The sequence below is a fragment of the Mytilus trossulus genome, chromosome 7, assembly GCF_036588685.1.
Source record: "Mytilus trossulus isolate FHL-02 chromosome 7, PNRI_Mtr1.1.1.hap1, whole genome shotgun sequence".
NCBI classification, from domain to species: Eukaryota; Metazoa; Mollusca; class Bivalvia; order Mytilida; family Mytilidae; genus Mytilus; species Mytilus trossulus.
In genome coordinates this window covers 80401511-80419930 of record NC_086379.1, presented here as the reverse complement: position 1 = coordinate 80419930, position 18420 = coordinate 80401511, and the positions used below count along the sequence as shown (strand labels likewise).

The 18420-nt window shown below is 33.3% G+C and overlaps 1 protein-coding gene and 1 long non-coding RNA gene across 2 annotated transcripts; both read right to left on the bottom strand.

Annotated features, from left to right (window-relative positions):
• Positions 1-1470: 1470 nt before the first annotated feature.
• Positions 1471-9125, bottom strand: LOC134726699 (heat shock 70 kDa protein 12A-like). The gene is made up of 9 exons (XM_063591114.1): positions 9101-9125; positions 8892-9047; positions 8195-8274; positions 7397-7472; positions 6204-6315; positions 4547-4832; positions 3982-4200; positions 3481-3634; positions 1471-2758 (listed from the first exon to the last, which is right to left on the bottom strand). Exons 1-9 carry the CDS (start codon positions 9123-9125, stop codon positions 1734-1736), a joined length of 2133 nt encoding a protein of 710 aa, XP_063447184.1. The 3' UTR covers positions 1471-1733.
• A 690-nt stretch (positions 9126-9815) lies between these two features.
• Positions 9816-13700, bottom strand: LOC134725946 (uncharacterized). Its single transcript, XR_010108613.1, has 3 exons — positions 13465-13700; positions 10381-10481; positions 9816-9888 (listed from the first exon to the last, which is right to left on the bottom strand). It is a non-coding gene; the product is annotated as an uncharacterized LOC134725946 (long non-coding RNA).
• Between the last annotated feature and the right edge of the window lie 4720 nt (positions 13701-18420).

Genomic DNA, 18420 nt, shown 5'->3' with positions numbered 1-18420 from the left:
TCGAGATGGGTACTTCATGTCTTTTGTCTTTATTCAAGTCGTTTCTTCTGCCCTGTGTAATAAAATCTGATGGGTCAACCCATTTCCAACTGATTTTTTACAGTTTGTTCTGTTAAACCACGGTCCAAGGTTTGTGGGAGGGTTACGAGCTCATATTCTATATTCGCCCGTCTCAAGTCAGGAGCAAGTTATTCAGTAGTTGCTCTTGCTTTATGTCATATGTCTTATTGTTTGTGGTTTCGTCATATATCAGCCCGTTTTTTATGTTTTATTTCATATAGAAATTAGAAAATGTGGCATGATTGCCAATGAGAAAATTCTCCATCAAATTCACAATGTGTAAATGTAGACAATTATAGGTCAAAGTAAGGCTATCAACACAAAGCCTTGCCTCACACCGAACAACGTTTTGTTAAATTGTGTAATGTCTGAGCATTTCATAGATGACTTGTTAATTGTTGAAGGCCGTTCCATGTCCCGTAGTTTCTAACATCCAAGTCATTCGAACTTAAGTATAAATATGTCTGGTTGCCAATCACCTGCAATTTGCATCCCCTGCTGATAGAGTATGCAACCCAAAGTTGATACATAATTGCCACAATTGTTATTCAAATCATGATTATCCCGAAAAAGTATTGCTGCTTACGATAAAGTTATTGATTCAATATATATCAATTGTAAAGAAATGTCCCTTTCGAAAGTCTTACAGACGTCTTCCGGATTTCTTTAAACGTTTAGGAATATATCTGCCACAAACGACCCCTTACAAACCTACTTGTATGTGATGTAGCTACATTCCGTTTTCCCTTTTTCGTCAAGGAATTGCTATTGACATTCTACTTATTAGCAGAGATATATTAGAGCTCAGTTTGTGGGTTTCGTGTTGGCTAATTTAGTTTCTGTGCATTTTGTTGTTGCACTTCGGTGTTGACATGAATATCAATAATGTGGTCATTTTTATTAATTTCCTGTTTACAAAACTTTGAATTTTTCTTGTAACTAATGATTTTCTTATCCCAGGCATAGATTACCTTATCCGTATTTGGCAATACTTTTTGGACTTTAAGATCCTCAATGCTCTTCAACTTTATACTTGTTTGACTTTATAAATATTTTGATATGAGCGTCACTGATGAGTCTTATGTAGACGAAACGCGCGTTTGGCGTACTAAATTATAATCCTGGTTTACTGTTGATTGTCTTTTCCTTCACCTGCGTGACTATATAGTGTCGTCTATCTTTGTTCACTTAGATTTGTTATTCACCATTTGTATCGTATGTGCATTTCTTACTCAAGTAAATTGAAAGGGCATTTGAAAATATGTACCAGTACACAAGGCATTACACACATTTAATTTTTGTTTCATTTTAAAAGAAGATGATTTATTGAAGATAAATGCATATGAGCTAACTAAAAGATCAATGACTTTTTTAAACAGTGTAATCGCATTTACTAATGCAAGAAAAACGGTATTTGTAAAATGTTTTATTAGATAATACACTGGTTATAATTTCAGTCCATCACAATAGTTTTAGGAAAAGAACTCCAAGATTGTAGATTACATTTAGAAACAGTAATATACGGTTTCAATGCATAACGGAGAATAATAAATTGGTTTCTATAGTAATATAACGAGACAATTATATACACTTAATGAAATGAGCTGATTAATTTCATACACATCTGTTATCATCTTTACATTGCAACAAACCCTCATGATTTTAATAGTTTCTCATTCTAAGAATCTACATATTCCAGCAAAACATCTACCAGTGGTATAATCTCTCGCTACAGCTTTAAACTCTGTCCCATCACAGGACATACCCACTTTAAGCATGGTGTCGTCATTTATGTTCGACATTTTTATACGTATTGTTCCTATTTTTCTGCAGTGAGCATCAGAAACAACTTTCGGTGGTACATTGCTGTCTGATGCATAAACCTCAATTATCACCTTCTCTTGTCCAGAACTGACAGGAACATCATACTCAGCGATGACGTCATTAACCTTAATTGGGTCTAACTTCTTAATAAAAGCGAGGAACTCTGGTTCAGTATCTGTTTGTTCCGTAAGTGATCCATTAAACGACTCGACAAGGTCAAGTTCAGAATTGATTGCAATTCCGTAGTGATATCGTGCTAATCTTCTTGCAATGGGTGTATTCATGTGACCCATTATAACAGCCCCCTTTATCACAGTCGTTTCCGGGTCAGGTGGATATATTATTTTCAGATCTGAAAACATATCTTTAAGGGTTTTCTGTAATATAGTGCACGACGAGTACCCACCAACCATTATAAGACTAGATACATCTTCTGTTTCCTTTTTACCTAGCAAATCTTTTATATTTTTACAAAGTGTATCGATACATTCTTTGAATATGGTGTTTACCAATTTCTTTTCTATTTGCAATCTACCTTTCACCATTTTAACAGAATCTTTATTTTTGTCATAAACAAGTTCGGCATTCAATTTGGTAGCTTCTTCAAGCAAAGAATCAGGAACCTCAACATAGAATCGTTCATCAAAGTCATAACATTTCTTCTCTTCTTCTACTGCACGAATCATTTGTAAATAATCGTCTCCATGTTCTTTCTTAAAGTTTTGGACTACAGCATTGCCAAAAAAATCATAGATTACGATCCATATTTTATGATTGATCATATTTCCTCCCCAAGGTCCACCGGAAGCGTTGTAGATCTCTTTAAGTTGTCCAGAGTCTAAAACTTCATTAGCAGTTATATCCACTGCTCCACCTATATAATATATTAAATAAGTTATTTGTTTTCCTTTTCCTTTTTATTTGCATCTATTTTTATTGCATATCATCTTATTTTAATTCATTTCCTATAAAGAGATGTTCTGACCTCCTTTGTCGACATACAGAAAAAATGTAGAAGTATTCATGTTAATCAAATATGTGTCCTTTTAAACTCACAATGATTTTGCATATGATAGGACATAGTGAGTTAAAGGTAAAACCTTCCATATAGATACGTCCTAACAAGTTAGCTCAGAAATTTTTCAATAAAGATAGTAATAAATTAGCGGATTCATAAGATGATGAGAGAAGAACAACAGCTCAGTTTGGATAGCATTTCATCTTTTCTTCAAAAGTAAATGTTTTTATCAAAGAATAGAGATTTTTGAGATATCGTTTTCAAAGAGAGATAACCCCTAGTTTTTGGTGGGGTTCGTGTTGTTTATTTTTTAGTTTTCTATGTTGTGTCATGTGTAATATTGTTTGTCTTTTTGTCTTTTTCATTTTTAGCCATGGCGTTGTCAGTTTGTTTTAGATTTATGAGTTTGACTGTCCCTTTGGTATCTTTCGTCCCTCTTTTTGAAACAAGCCATTCAATAAAATAAAATCTCATCGAAGACAAGATGTATTTTTGAGTCCTCTTTTTTTTCAACAGAACATTTCAAAATATCTAACAAAACGATATCAAAGTTGTTTGGTTGGAATTGATAACAATACCTCCTAGATCAACAATGAGAAATCTTGATCCCGTTGCAAACACATGCGTTCCCTTGGTTCCCTTCAATTTTTTGTCTGTTTCTAAACATTTACAACAAATTGCAGCCGCTTCTGGTTCTAATACTAGTGTAATGCTCTTTCTATCAATGCCACTCTGAAAAATATACATATTCACTTTTTACATGAATGAATCCACAAGGATATTCTCAAAATGATTGATCCCAATGATAAACGAATATTTTAGCAATGAACCGATGTCCTTCTTTACAAAGTAAAAACAAATACAAGTTCTTGTCTATTTTTTTTGTTTCTTTCAAACAATTTTATGAAATATTTGAGTTTTTTCACCCAAGATCATCAAAAGTTAGTGTAAATTCATAACAAAAGGTAAATAAGACAGAACAGAACAAAATAACACTATTTATCCTTAATACCTGCCAGGAGAATTGAATATATACATGTATACAAACATGATAGAATGAACTACACAAGTTTTAATACCTCTTCTGCAGCTTCGAGCATAAATTGTCTGGCTGATTCATTCCACATTGCTGGACATGTCAATACCCATCGGATATCGTAGTCTTTTAAAGAACTATCTTTGTCAAAGATTTTCTCCACTACCGTATTATGTATGTACTCTATACATAGTGCAAATACATAATCTGCTTTCATTGACTTTCCACCTAGGTCTTTAAACTTCAACAGTTTTGACAAACTCTGAAAGTACATATCCACATTCTTATGAACAAACAAAACCGCTAGCATAAGGTTTGGTCTTCTGTGACTTCTAAGGTTTTAAACCATTTATAAAAAAAGTAAAATCACAAAAATACTGACTCCTAGGATGATTCAAAACAGAAAGTCCCTATAAAGAACAATGAAACAATAATGGATAAAATAAAAAAAAAAATTGTTTGGTCAAAAATATTTTCGGAAATACAATTAAATCTACGAAAACTAAGAAAAAGTTGGCATTCCACTGATTCAAATTATTTTAACTTAATTTTAGAATTACTATAAAATTTCGAGTATCGTGTATAGACGAAATGCAAGTCAATAGTACCTTATTATTATAAAGCTGCATTTTGAAATTCCGAAACAGATACCAATCATTCGCTCCATCTGGGTCCTCTTGTTGTAACTGTGTTAATTTCTCTTCTGCTTTTGATCCGAATGAGTCAAACTGACCTTCCTGATTTAGCAGTAAAATAGTTGGTTCTTTATGACTTTCATCAATTGTCACGACATGTATATCCAATGGATCTTTTTTGAACTCAGATTTAAATGAAAATGCACAGCAAGTATAACTAGACCCAAAATCAATTGCAGCAACGACTTGAAAATTTCTCCTAAGCAAATTAAAAATAAGGTGCAAAATTATTATACATTGAAAAACGTTACATTCCAATATTTATTTCTTTTTCTAATCCTGATTATGACTTATCAAGATATTCTCATATCAATTGCATGATTGAAATGCAAGGGGATATATGAAATTTAAAATATGCCTTTTTCTTCTAGGCATTTTAAAAAATCTAACAGATTTATACAGTCAAAAACATTATATACACTTTGAAAAAAAATTATTCTGAATTAAACTTTCTGTACCGACCAAATAGCATGAAGGTACTATGTAAGTGGTTGAACAATGAAAATTATATACTTAAATAATGGTTGAAAAAAATCACTCAATAATTATAATTTGTTTTAACATGATTCAACTGTGAATCTTCCTGCTTGATTTTCATAGATAGTTTTCGGCTTCTACATAAGCCACAATCTCAATCTCCTTATTGATATCTTAACTTCCAGTACATAAAGTGTCATGTACAACATTAGTTTAACAATTATTTCCAAATTCTAACTACATATAGCATTTTGAAATAATTTGATAAATGTAAAGGAAAATTGTGAAACAGTTCAAAAATGTTTATATAGTAAAATTTCACACTTCTAATCATTTATTTTCATAATTAAAAAGTATGAAAATGAATGATAATTTTCCAGTCGAAGAAATACATATATAAGCTACATACATGCCTTCAAACGAGTAAAAAAGAAGAAAAAACAGGGTCACTGGTCTATTCTCATATTGAAATTGTACAGGTTGTCTTTCAATTATGTGCTTTGCTGGTATGCTTTTTTTCTGTTTCTTTGAAACATCCCATTATTGTGTTATTGTGCTATTGCATTTTTTTTTATTCTTGTCTATTATTTTGAGCTAATGTGCTTTGTCTGTATGTCTTTTTGTGTTTCTTTCGTACATATTTTTTTGTTTCTATAGTGATTAAGATTATCAAACCATGTTGACTGCTGTATCCTTATTGTTGTCATTTTATCTATTGTGTATGTTTGTTTTGTTCACACATCATTATCAAAATAATGGAAGTTGATGTTACGTCACACAAGTGAGAGGTTTAGCTAACTATAAACCAGGTTCAGTCCACCATTTTCAGAAAATGCCTGTACCAAGTCAGGATGTTATCCATTCATTTGAAGTGTTTGAGCTTTTGATTGAGCCCTTTGAATAAGGAATTTTTAATTTTCTTCGAAGTTCAGTATTTTTGTGATATGACTGTTTTCCATACTTTTTAATATTTTTGCAAAACGAATGATTCATGTGAAGTCTTTATGAGGACAAATACCACAATTTTGAAATAACATAGCAGATTGTATTTCACCCTAACAAATGATACTTCAGACATTTTACATATGTGTACCTCTTGTTGTCAATCATAAGCCTACGGAATTGTGCTGTAACTTGTTCTTGTGACATTATAGTCTTGACAACTCCTTTCAACGATGTAAATCTTCTTTTGAAATTAGTTTCCTCTGAAAAATACTTTGTTTTAACTTAAATGACTTGTTAACTTCCACGTTAAAACAAAGATTACCAAACAGGTTCACACTTGTATGTTGATAAATCTATTGTTCAAATGAATTAATCTTTACCATAACACAAAGAAATATATTTTAACATTTAGAACTCGTACTATTGTAAAATATTTAGCAATATATATCATAACACTATAGCAGCACTTAACGAAGCAGTTACATTGATATAGTAGAAAGAAAAAGCATAACGGAAGGAAAATACTTTCTGCAGTTTATTAAAACAAATGTCTGAAAAATAAATATGCCAATGAAACATGTAATAAAAGAAATATCATGCTTACATTTCTAGCAGCATAACAAATTATATACTATATGACAGCTGAATCAAAAGTAACGACATTTTCCTGTTTCAACATCAAATGCCATTCTACTTACCTACAGGTCTGACTAAACAGAAGCTTAGCCGTTTGGGAATTTGATGAGCAAAGTGGTACATGGAAAACTAAATAAATAAACTTTATAATTAAATTGTGGGCTTCCAAAGAAAAGAGGAGTGTAGAATATTGAATATACTGTCCCGGAACTGAAAGAATGGCACAGCAAAGATGTAAATTGAATACTTTTAAAGAATTATTCAGTTGTTTCAACTTGAACCTTTTTATTAGCAAAGAGGGTCACAGAAAACCTAACATATCAATTGCAAGCATATTATCATTCAATTATCTGTTAATATTTAAAGGGAAAACAAAACTAAAAATATAATATAAATTATATAATATAAAGTAAACTTCAAATCAGTGAAATCATGTTTCAAGTAAGTATTTTTCGTGTATTTTTATTACTTTGAGTGTCCTAATTATTAGTACATTTTTCGATCTTTTTGTATTGTGCTTACTTTTTGATAGAAACGTTATAAAATATATCGTTGTTGTGCAGAAGTATGTCCAACTCATATTGCATTTGTCCATTTTGATTGAAGCCTTGGTTATTGGAAAGAATGATGGGGAATACATGCATTACTGCATAACATTATTCTAGCAACTACTTCTATACTTTTGTAAAAAGTTAAATAAAATACCTTGAGTAACAACCTCCTTATTCTCTTCATTATCCTGTACCGAATCTGTTTCGTCCTTCTCTTCGTTCCCTTCCTCCTTTGATAAATACAATTAATTTCATTTTAACATATAATCTACACTAAATAGCTTGGGATTTACAACTATTTCGTTTCCGAATATAATATATATATTTTGGTTAAACAATTAATTTTAATACCCCACGTGTCAGTTTATGTGCATGTCTGTTTGTCCGTCTGTCCGACCACAGGCAATTGTCTCAGAGTTTTTTTTTGTTTCTGATTCAAGTGCCTGTGTGTCCGACGTCACCTTGGTGTTATTTGAAATCAAATGCATAGCTGGGGTATCTTTGTCACCATAAGCTCTGATTAGATTAAAGCTGTTTGCTAATGCTGAAAAACTAAAGGTTTGGTTGACTTGCTTGCTTTGTTTGTATAAATTTTTGCTTAAGCATTTTTATTAAGATTGATATCTTCTATCAATAGATACTAAGGCGGGCCGAAGCTTTTATACATTATAACTATAAAGGTTTATGTTGGAAGTTCAGCAATGTATACAAGTTGAAACACATGCTTGTCTATTGATTGCATATGTCAATCTTAATAAAAATGTTAAGCAAACATTTATACAAACAAAGCAAGCAAGCTAACCAAACCTTTCCCTTGTTGCATTAGGATAACAGCTTTAATAATAAGAAAAATCTTAAATATACAGCACAGACTTCTATACGTCCGATGCCTTAGAAATCAAAGGAATCTTTCACAAAAAAATGGTAGTGTTCCTCCTGGTTAGAAACTTACATCTGACAGATCATCTCTTGCTCCTGATTTGATTTCTTCAATGACAGCTATCCACTGGTCAGCTTCTTCTTCATTCTCGGCTTTTAAATTGAAATAATTTGAGACTGAGTATAGTTTAATATACATGTAACAATGACAGAACATGCTTTTAAATGTATATGAAGGAGGAGGATCTTTAACATCAAGATAAAATTCTTTAATTTACATTGTGTTTTCACTTTTTTTTAATATCGTATTCATTAAATATCAAACTTTACTGAATTTATTGATTTATTTGTTATGTGTCTCACATTCATTTTCATTCAGTCCATACATATTTAAAAAAAAAATATCAAATAAGACATTTCTGTGAAGTTGTAGAAATGGACAAAGGATGGATAACTTGGACTGGTAGTGAAAAAGTTTATTTCAGGTAGCGATAGACAATTAGCTGTGGAAAACAACACCGACAGGTTCCCAAAAGAATTGACGCAATACATCGTTCGTGTGCAGATACGGATAGAGTATGTAACTCTCCTAACACGAGGCATCTAATCCATCATTCATTTTCCAACAAGACCTATTTTGGTATGCAACAACACATTGTTTTTTTCTCTCCAACATTTACAATATCCACAAGAGAAAAACAAGAAATGATATGTATTCACGATATATAAACATGTGATCACGTATATTTTGCTGAGTAAAAGTAACTTACCTCTAAAACTGAACTTCTGTCCTTCGTTTGAAATCACTTTAAATCGTTTTTCATCTTTCCTTTCTATTTCTGCAAACTTAAAACAGTACCAAAATGTTTCACAATGAATCAATTTACAACACGGTAGTCTGATAATTATGATATTACTATCTTTAACTAAAGATGTTATAAGTTCATTATGACTAAAACAAATTTTCAAAAAGACTCACTTGATACTACTGGTCTTGATACCATATCATATCATATACAAGACACTACTAATACGAACTGTTCAACATTGTATATGTACACGAAAAAAACATACATAGTAGTAAATCTACAAATCATATTAATCTGTTAAAAAGTATAATGAAATGTAAAACTATTTAAATATAGAGTAGATCGGTTAGATATGAAACGTCATATGAACCACTCGAGGAAATACAAAGGTACATTTGGAAATCAAACTGTGCATAAAATATATAACGGTGTACATATTCGGTATGTGTCTCTTTAGTTCGGGAGCGCAAAGATACATTTAGTGCAGTCTTTTATATACTTCTAGTCAAGCGTTTGACACAACAAATCACGCTTTAAAATGATCAAATTTATTTATTCTAGTACAAAAGTAAGTAGGTCAGTCATATTTTGGCATCATGAACTCACCGCTGTCGTTAGTGTTGAATTGGAATGATAACAGCTTACGACTTACGAACACTGAAAAAATGATATTTCTGATAAACCTCAATATAACAACTAGATGACGACAAGTCAATTAAACAAGGGGGAAGTTAGTGAACTTGACTACCAATGAGGAGCCTGCACTTTCGGCTCATAGCTAGACTATAAATTTGAATGGTCATGAAAATTAAGAGATTACCATAGAGTGAAATACCAAACCAAATCCGTCTTACATTGTTTTTGGTATGACACATATCAAATTAAGTTCCGCTTCCAAGGTACTTACTGACAATTTTATCTGCCCCTTCGGTGGTTCTGTTAGGTCCTCCGGTTCTGTCTAAATATATAAAGGATGACTTTCTGAGAATAAAGGTCATGAGTTGAATATATTTTAAAACATATTTTCACACTCACGTATATTTGAATTATTTTCTAAGCGAAAATCATATAACTTAACAAGACGATTGCTTTTCTATATATCATTTTTAAGTTCTGTTCATCTTCCAATCTATCCTGTAATTAGACAAAAGGTCACATTTGCCTTTTTATTACCTATGGACATCATTTTTTGGACGAATTCTCCAACACCGACACTGCCTTGATATAAGAAAAATAACTTACTCGACCATTGAGACTTCGAGATCAGTTGAGAGGTTTAAGTATTTTTCACTGGTGTCCTTGTTAGATTGAACTGACGTGATAGTGTCAATTCTAGACGAACTATCGATTTAAAATGCCAATTTAAGCTTTAAGACCATGATATTCATTGGATTACGTCGTAGGTATATATGTTTTACTTTAATAAGAAGGTATAGAGATTTCTCTTTACCTCGTAGTACTTTAGACAGCCGTCATTAGTGAGGATCACCCATCTGTGTTGGTATCCACGGAATAGTGACGTCCATTTCTTCAAAGTTCCGTTCATCTTACCTATGTATAAATTCATGTAAAATCATAAAAATACTGAACTCCTAGGGAAATTCAAAACGGAAAGTCCCTATTCAAATGGCTAAATCAAATGATAAAAAACACCAAAACGAATGGACAACAACTGTCATATTCCTGACTTGGTATGCTTAAAATAAAAGTAAAGAAATATAAAATGTGCCATAAATGAATATTTTACATTGATTTTTTCTTAACAGCTCTAAATGCAAGAACCTAACAATCACAAAACGATCAAATCCTCAAAAAAGGAGTGTTGAGTATAAACAAGTATCGTAAACAATAAGAAATTATAATTCCAATTAAACAATTTATCATTTCTATTTTGATTTTTATACTCACATTGGTCGCTCATGTGCTATTTAACATACAGATAAACGGATCATTCAACATAAAAATGCATCATTAGACTGTAAAACAGTGATAAACAAAGGTACAAAACTCCAAGCCGGTTTATAATATTTGACAAAATCAAGCGATCGACTTGATGAACCAACAGAATGAGTGGAAAACAACTGCCATATTCGTGACTTGATACGGGCATTTCCTAAAGAGATTGTGGGTAAAACCTGGTTTTATAGCTAGCTTAACCTCCCACTAGTATGACAGTTTACAGTTCATCAATTGTGATATTAAAAAAATAAGCTGTCCTACAGGTTTTATTTATTTTAATGTAATATATCATTCAAATGTATAAGTAATATCCAAACACTTCGAAATTACTGAAATCAATCTGATAAGAATAAACCGGAATTCAGTTATCCTTGTTAATTTCATATATACAACACGGAAATTTTAGTACCTGTGCTATATCTTTATTCTCATAACCATTGTACAAAATATTATGATTAGAAATTTTAGAAATGATAATTTAAATTGAAGTTAAAAGAAAAAAGAGAAAAAAAAAACCTTCCGCATTCGATCGACAAATTTACGTATTTTTACATTTATGAAATCGTTATCAGGGGCGGATCCAGGATTTCCAGTTAGGGGGGGGGGGGGGGGGGGGCGCAAAGTTATTATTTCATTTATTAAAAATTTTGGAGGTAAAGTTATTGAAATATTTTTCTAAAGAGGTGCAATGTAGATATCTCGAATTATTGTGTGGTAAAACAAGAGAGAAACAAGTTTCAAGCTGATACCGCATAAATCCTCCCCTAACAAAAACTAACAATCGCCATATTTAACAAGAAATCTTTTAGGTTCTATTCATTTAGACTACCCCCATATATTTCACAGCAAACTGGACTGAAGACAATAAGGATGGAGCCAGAATTCAGTCCGGAATACACAAGCTGACTCCATATAAAAAATATAGCGATGGTATGTCAATGGTTGCTGGGAAAACTTGTGTTGCATTAATATTAATCAATCGAATTTCTTCAGGGGGGAAACAATAACGATTTTATTAGATTTGTATACGTCCTATTGGTTTCTCCGTACCAAATATCAAGTGACTGACTGGCTGATGGACGGACAGAGGTAAAACAATATGTCCCTGGTCCACGAAGAACTTCAGAGTAGTGATGGCAAGGTATCCTACAAATTGGGAAAATTTACAACAATATCCTAAAACCCACTAAGGAATTCATTTTGCATATATATGAGTTTATGAAGCTACAGTTATAAAGCTGCAGCCCTAAAAAAAGAAGCTGAAAATTATGTGAACATTTTATTTTGATTCTGTTTTCCTATGCAAACCAATCTACAACCAAGACACCAGCACTTGTTGTAAAATTGTCTATATAGCAATATCGGGTAATATCGTAACTAAATTAAACCTTGAAAGACAAGATGCGGGTAGTTGTAACATTAAGAAATACAGGAACACCACAAAAAACTGTAGTTTTGCACATCGTCAATGTGTCTACATAAGACTCATCAGTGACGCTCAGATCAAAATAGTTATAAAGCCAAACATTATATTTGTCGACTCATAAAACGCAACTCCGCGTTTGATACCTTCCAATGAAGTATACAATATTTATAGAACTTAAATAAATCGTAGGTAAGTTGATTTGTAGTCACGCTTATACTGTTAAACTGACTGTTTTATATACTTTGAATGTTAAAAAGATGGAATGGTCTCGTCTGAAACTTAAAACAGTTGAAGGCAACCCTTGCTTTGCAAATTTTAGGGGGGGGGCGCACGCCCGCCACGCCCCCGCCTAAATCCGCCCCTGGTTATTTTTCATTCAAGGACTGTTTAAAGAGTAAGCACACTTCAATAAACACACATGTGCCACATCGTCTTCATACATGTACATACTAACAAAAATATACCATGACACTTATAGACATAGATGGTCAACAATGCATATCATTAAGATTTATAACTTGTCAAAAATATAAGGTAGAAGTACAAGAAATTCACTTTTTGCCCATAATGTTCACCTGGTCAACGGATTATGTATTTCGGCCAAACATAAAAGGTTATGTGTTGAGGATTACTTTAAAATGTATGATAGATACTGGGTAAAATATTAGGGTCATTATCTTTAAGAATTATAACAAGGAAAGCAGGGAAATCTGAAAAACACTTTTGTCTTTTGGCCTTCCGATCTATTGACCATCTATATTATGCACTACACTGCCCACATGTTTTTACTTCAAAAAGGAAACAGCTGCCGAATTAACTAACAAAACATATGGTTCTTTTATCATTTAAGATTATTAATAGAGGGTAAACGAGTGAGCAAGTAAAGTTGGACTGTAATAAGGCTCATTATTGACAATTGTAAATAGTTTGAGAATAAAATATGAAAAAGGGGGATTGGAACCTCTTGGTTCGTGATTGCACGATGATTGTAAATTTTTATGTTGATAACATAATTTTTTATATAATTACGAAATGTTATTTGACATATAACCTATCGATTGTTAACATATACATGTAGTAAGCAGAACGATTGTAAAGTAAATAACTACCTGGTACAGATAGACTAAGTTATAAATAAAACTTGCTTACCTTCATAGAGCCGCGCCTTTGACTAAAACATCAACATTACAATAAACTTAGCTGCAGTTTTTTAATAATGTACACATGGAGGAATACTTTGCTTATTGATTGCAAGGCGGCTGATATTCTTTAAGTCTGTTTCTTCAATACATTCGTAAAACCTAGCTATGATTAGGATAATTATTGATTCACGGTGTGTATAGTGAACACTACAAGTAAATTATCCAAGGTCAAAATCTGAGTGTATTGACATTATCAATTTCTATGCTTACCGTTGTGGAACGTATCTATGTTAAGTACCAAAAGCTCTAATTGACATTTTTTTTAATACCGTCGGATGATCGATATTGATTTGGAGATGCGGCCGGTACATTGTAGTGCAACATTTTATAATAACAATAGAGGCGATTCATGTATGTTTCTGACGTCGAGTGGCAAACATCTCAAACCGTTTTTGAGATTAACATATTTCTTTCCAATTTTACGGGACAGGTAAAAGGGGGCCCTGGCGGAACCAGAACTTTTCCTAAGGGGGGGGGGGGGGCCTGACTGACCTAAGAGGGACCCTCTCCAGTCATGCTTCAGTGATTCCCTATATAAGCAACCAATTTTTTCCCACAAAAGGGGGGGGGGGGGGGCGCCCCTGGATCCGTCTATTGGGGGGTGGGGTGGGTAGCTGATACAATAACCGGGACGACACAGACTTTTCCTTATCTCTTGTGTTAAAATATGTCTTTTTAAATTTCGGTAAATATTCAGTACTATTAAGAAGAATATTGGGTCTATTTTCCAGAAGACATGTTATTGCTTTTGTTTGTTAAAGTGCCATATGAACGTATTTAAAAAAAATAAAATGAAAGAGGTAGGGCCAATATGCCGAGGATTTTTTTCACAGAAGGGCCAATTTCAAAAAGTGCCGACAGAATAAAATTTACTTTAAAAAAAAAAAAAAATGCTTTTTGATCAATATCTCGATTTACTTACAGTATGATATGTGTGATCAATAGTTAATTTAACCCTCAAAAAGGATAAAAGTCCAATATCCGAATTTTTGGGTGTTTTAATGTGGAAAAAACAGGGAATCCCCCAAGAAGGACATTTCAAACCAAAGAAAAGTTATGCTTTTCATGACTGTTTTTATTCATACTACTTTGTACTTCAAAAATGAAATTGGTTCAGTGTGTCCTTATTCCATAAAAGACAACTTTTTAAAGAAAAAATTGTAACATCGATAAATTGTACCTATATAGCTTCTTAATAAGTTTCTTGATGATTAGTATCGCCGTAGCTCGACCAGTAGAGCACAGAACTATAAATAAATGAAGGTTTTAAAGAAAGTGTTCTTTAAAGTTTTTATCATATTTTTTCGGATGTTTGCTTAATTCATCGAGTCATTCTGGTTCATTTTGACTATTCAGTTAGTTTACTAGTATATGATTTTACATGTATCAGAGAAAAAATAATGTATCGCTTATTGTGTGCAATCCTACGACTGTCCATACTCTTGAACTACTTTCTATTCATGTGCTTTACATTTATTACATTTATCCAAGGGACAACTGCCGTCAAACTGATGTAGGTGCCTGTACATAACCAATAACACGAGAATTAATTCTATAGAAATGAAACCTTCATGTTGCGGGTGTAATATACACATAACTTAAAATAAGGCCATTGCATACACGTTTCATAACAACAAAGAACATGTTTTCGAAACCTTTTTTGAACATGGTATTATATGTAACAAATGCAGTCAACAACAATTTTGTCGCCAAATCACAAACTGTATAGATACTAGTACTGAAATTTTTACCACCGTCCCTACCTCATCAGAAAAATAAAACATAACAGAACAAATCAGTTACACTACAAATCGTGATTGTAGGTAAAACATTAAGAAGCTGTGGCATCTGTATCACAACGAAGGGCCGATTTGTTAAAATTACAGAAAAGGCAATATAACATGTGGAAGTAACACAGGGTGATTTATGACCAACTGATGTAAGATGTTCTCCGGTTAAAATATATACATGTACATGTATCATCTTATCTTATCTTATAGACGATAAAACCTTAAAAGACCAGGACAAATACAGATATACATATTCAGAATGAGAAAATCACGATTTGAATTAGTTCGATATTATTTGGCTCCTTGACAAGTTATATGGTATGGCACGTTGCGTGAAGGATGTTAATAATAAAATAAAATCAATATTAAAAATCAATAGTCATGGCCTTGTTTTTGTAGGAATACCAGTTCGAGGTATGAAAATAGATGATGTGACGTATTTTCATGTACTATAATAAGCATCTATCGGGCTGTTTAAAACATTATTTACCTATCTTATCGAATGAAACAAATTGCCGGCATATTGGCCCTACCTCTTTTCAAAGAACTTATTATTTAAAACCGATAGAAAAAAAAACGATAAAAAAAAAAATAAGCATGTTATATCCCAGTAATTATTCCCATCGCACCTGTCTGTGACAAGTCCAATCATAACTACTCGGCCATTCTCGCTATGCAGTTATTTCTTAGTGCAACCAGAAAGGCCGAGTAGTTCCGATTGCGACAAGTCCCGAGTGCCAGTCTGAATAACTTCCGGTTTTCCAAGAATGGAATGCGTGACGTCTGTATCTGTATCTGTATTTCCCACTTGTGAAATTAGGATGGGTACGTTACAGATTCCTTTCGGCTATACACCTAATCGCTATTTATTCCATTCCGGATAAGTTCTAAAATTACACAATTTTTTCATCCAGTCGAAGCTATCTGGGACCCTGTTTAAACAATTCACCATGCATAATACTTTTTAATGAGACCTGTTTAAACTACCGTAAATACTTCAAACAGAATATTTTTTACTTCAATTTTAATTTCGAAAAAAGTGGATCATACTATATCAATGTTTCTTGATGATCACTTTCTAAAGTTTTTCCTCCCTCAGCTCACTGCTGATGACCTCCAATTTCGGCCCTCGTGACCTAAACAGGAAGTTGTATAAATGACTGTTTTTCCAGGAATGGACTAAATAGCGATAAGGTGAATTATGTGACGGGTTGGTCTGCGCACAATTAGTCGCGCTTGCTGAGGAGTGCTAATTTAAACTCCTCGGTAGTAGTGGCGCACATTACTGAGTCTTCCAGATGGTTCCAGTTTATTGCAGTGCGCACAAAAATAGAGTTCTTGTATTGTTCTGTCTTACTGGTTGGAACTATGACCGCACGTTTGTTGTTACGGACTTGGTGGTCTATAATGTTTTTTGTTACAAAGTTATTATATGTTGTTTCTTTGATTTGTCTCTTTGGTCTATGAAATTTGATTAAATCGTCGGGAGGAAGCGCTGCATGGTATCTTCCCCTCAACCACATTGAAAAAAGAAGATCAGTCGTTGTTGTTGGCGTCTTGATTGTAATGACGGGAGCTGAAGTTCTTTTAGCATTTTTGTCATACATCCTTCCTCTCTTGATTTGTAGTCTTTGGTAATGTATCTAGCACCTTTCTTTTGTATGGATTCTAGTTTGTCAATGTCTTTTTGGGTATATGGGTCCTAAATAATTGATCCATACTCCATAATTGATCGTATGAGAGCTATATATGCTGTTTTACGGCATTCAATAGGACAGTGTAGTTGCTTCTAAGGAAGCCTAGGGTAGAATTGGCTTTGTTACATGTATTTGATATTTCCATTTAAGATCTTCTTGTATTTGGAGTCCTAGGTATGGGTTGGATGACACTTGTTCAAGCGTGTGGTTAAGGTTGTAAAAACGCTGACTTTTACTTTTCAGGCTAAGCATATAACATTTTTTGGCGTTAAAGCGCATACCCCAGTCGTCGGCCCATTTTTCTAGTGATTTGAGATCCTCTTGTAGTTTGTTATTGTCATTTTGGTTTTTGATTTCCCGGTAGAGCAAACAGTCGTCTGCAAATAGTCGTACTGATCGAGTTTACTGCCTCTGTGAGATCATTTATGTGACACAGGAAGAGGATGGGTCCTAGTACCGTTCCTTGGGGGACTCCGGATTCAACTGAAGCATTTCTTGAGTTTTCTCCATCAAGTTGGACTCGCATATTTCTTTCGGTTAGGAATGAAGTTAACCATTTGTGGATATTTCCTCTAATTCCATATTGGTCTATTTTGTGCAAGAGTCTATCATGAGGTACTGTGTCAAACGCTTTTGAAAAATCCAGAATCGCAATATCTACTTGGTTTCCTTTATCGTAGGATTGTAGCATATCATGGATTGTAATGGCAAGTTGGGTCTCACAGGAATATCCAGATCTAAAGCCGTGGTTTAGTGATGTTAATACATTATGCTTTTCCAGATGTTTAAGTATATGACGGCATATGATGTGCTCTAGAAGTTTACATGCCGTGGTGTAGTGGTTAGTGCATCGGACTACTAACACAAAGGTTCCTGGTTCGATTCCCGTTTGGGATGAAAATTTCAGGAACTCAATTTTCGGCTCTCCCTTTACACCATTTGCGAGTATGGTCTTGATGAAACGATGATAGTCCGTCGGAAGAGGACGATAAATGGCTGACCCGTGTTAAGAGAGAGCCATATCTCTTGCACGTTAAAGACACCCTTGTAGATTTCGAAAAAGAGTAGGCTAATGCCGCTACAAGGCAGCACTCGCACCCGCAAAGTGGAAAGGGATTAATATAAGTTGCAAAACTTGTTTCCCAATCCACTCTAAATAAATATGTTTAAACTAAGAAGTGTACATGGTACTGATGTCAATGAGACTGGCCTGTAGTTTTCGGCCGCATGTCGGTCTCCTTTCTTAAATATGCTAGAGATGTTTGCATTTCTCCAATCCTCTGGTAGTGTACCACTGTCTAGTGAGAGCTGTAATATGAGTGTTATTAATTGGTGCCAGATGTTCGGTGCATTGTTTTAGTACTCTGTTTGGTATGTTGTCAGGACCTGATGCTTTGGATGGGTTGAATCTCTGTA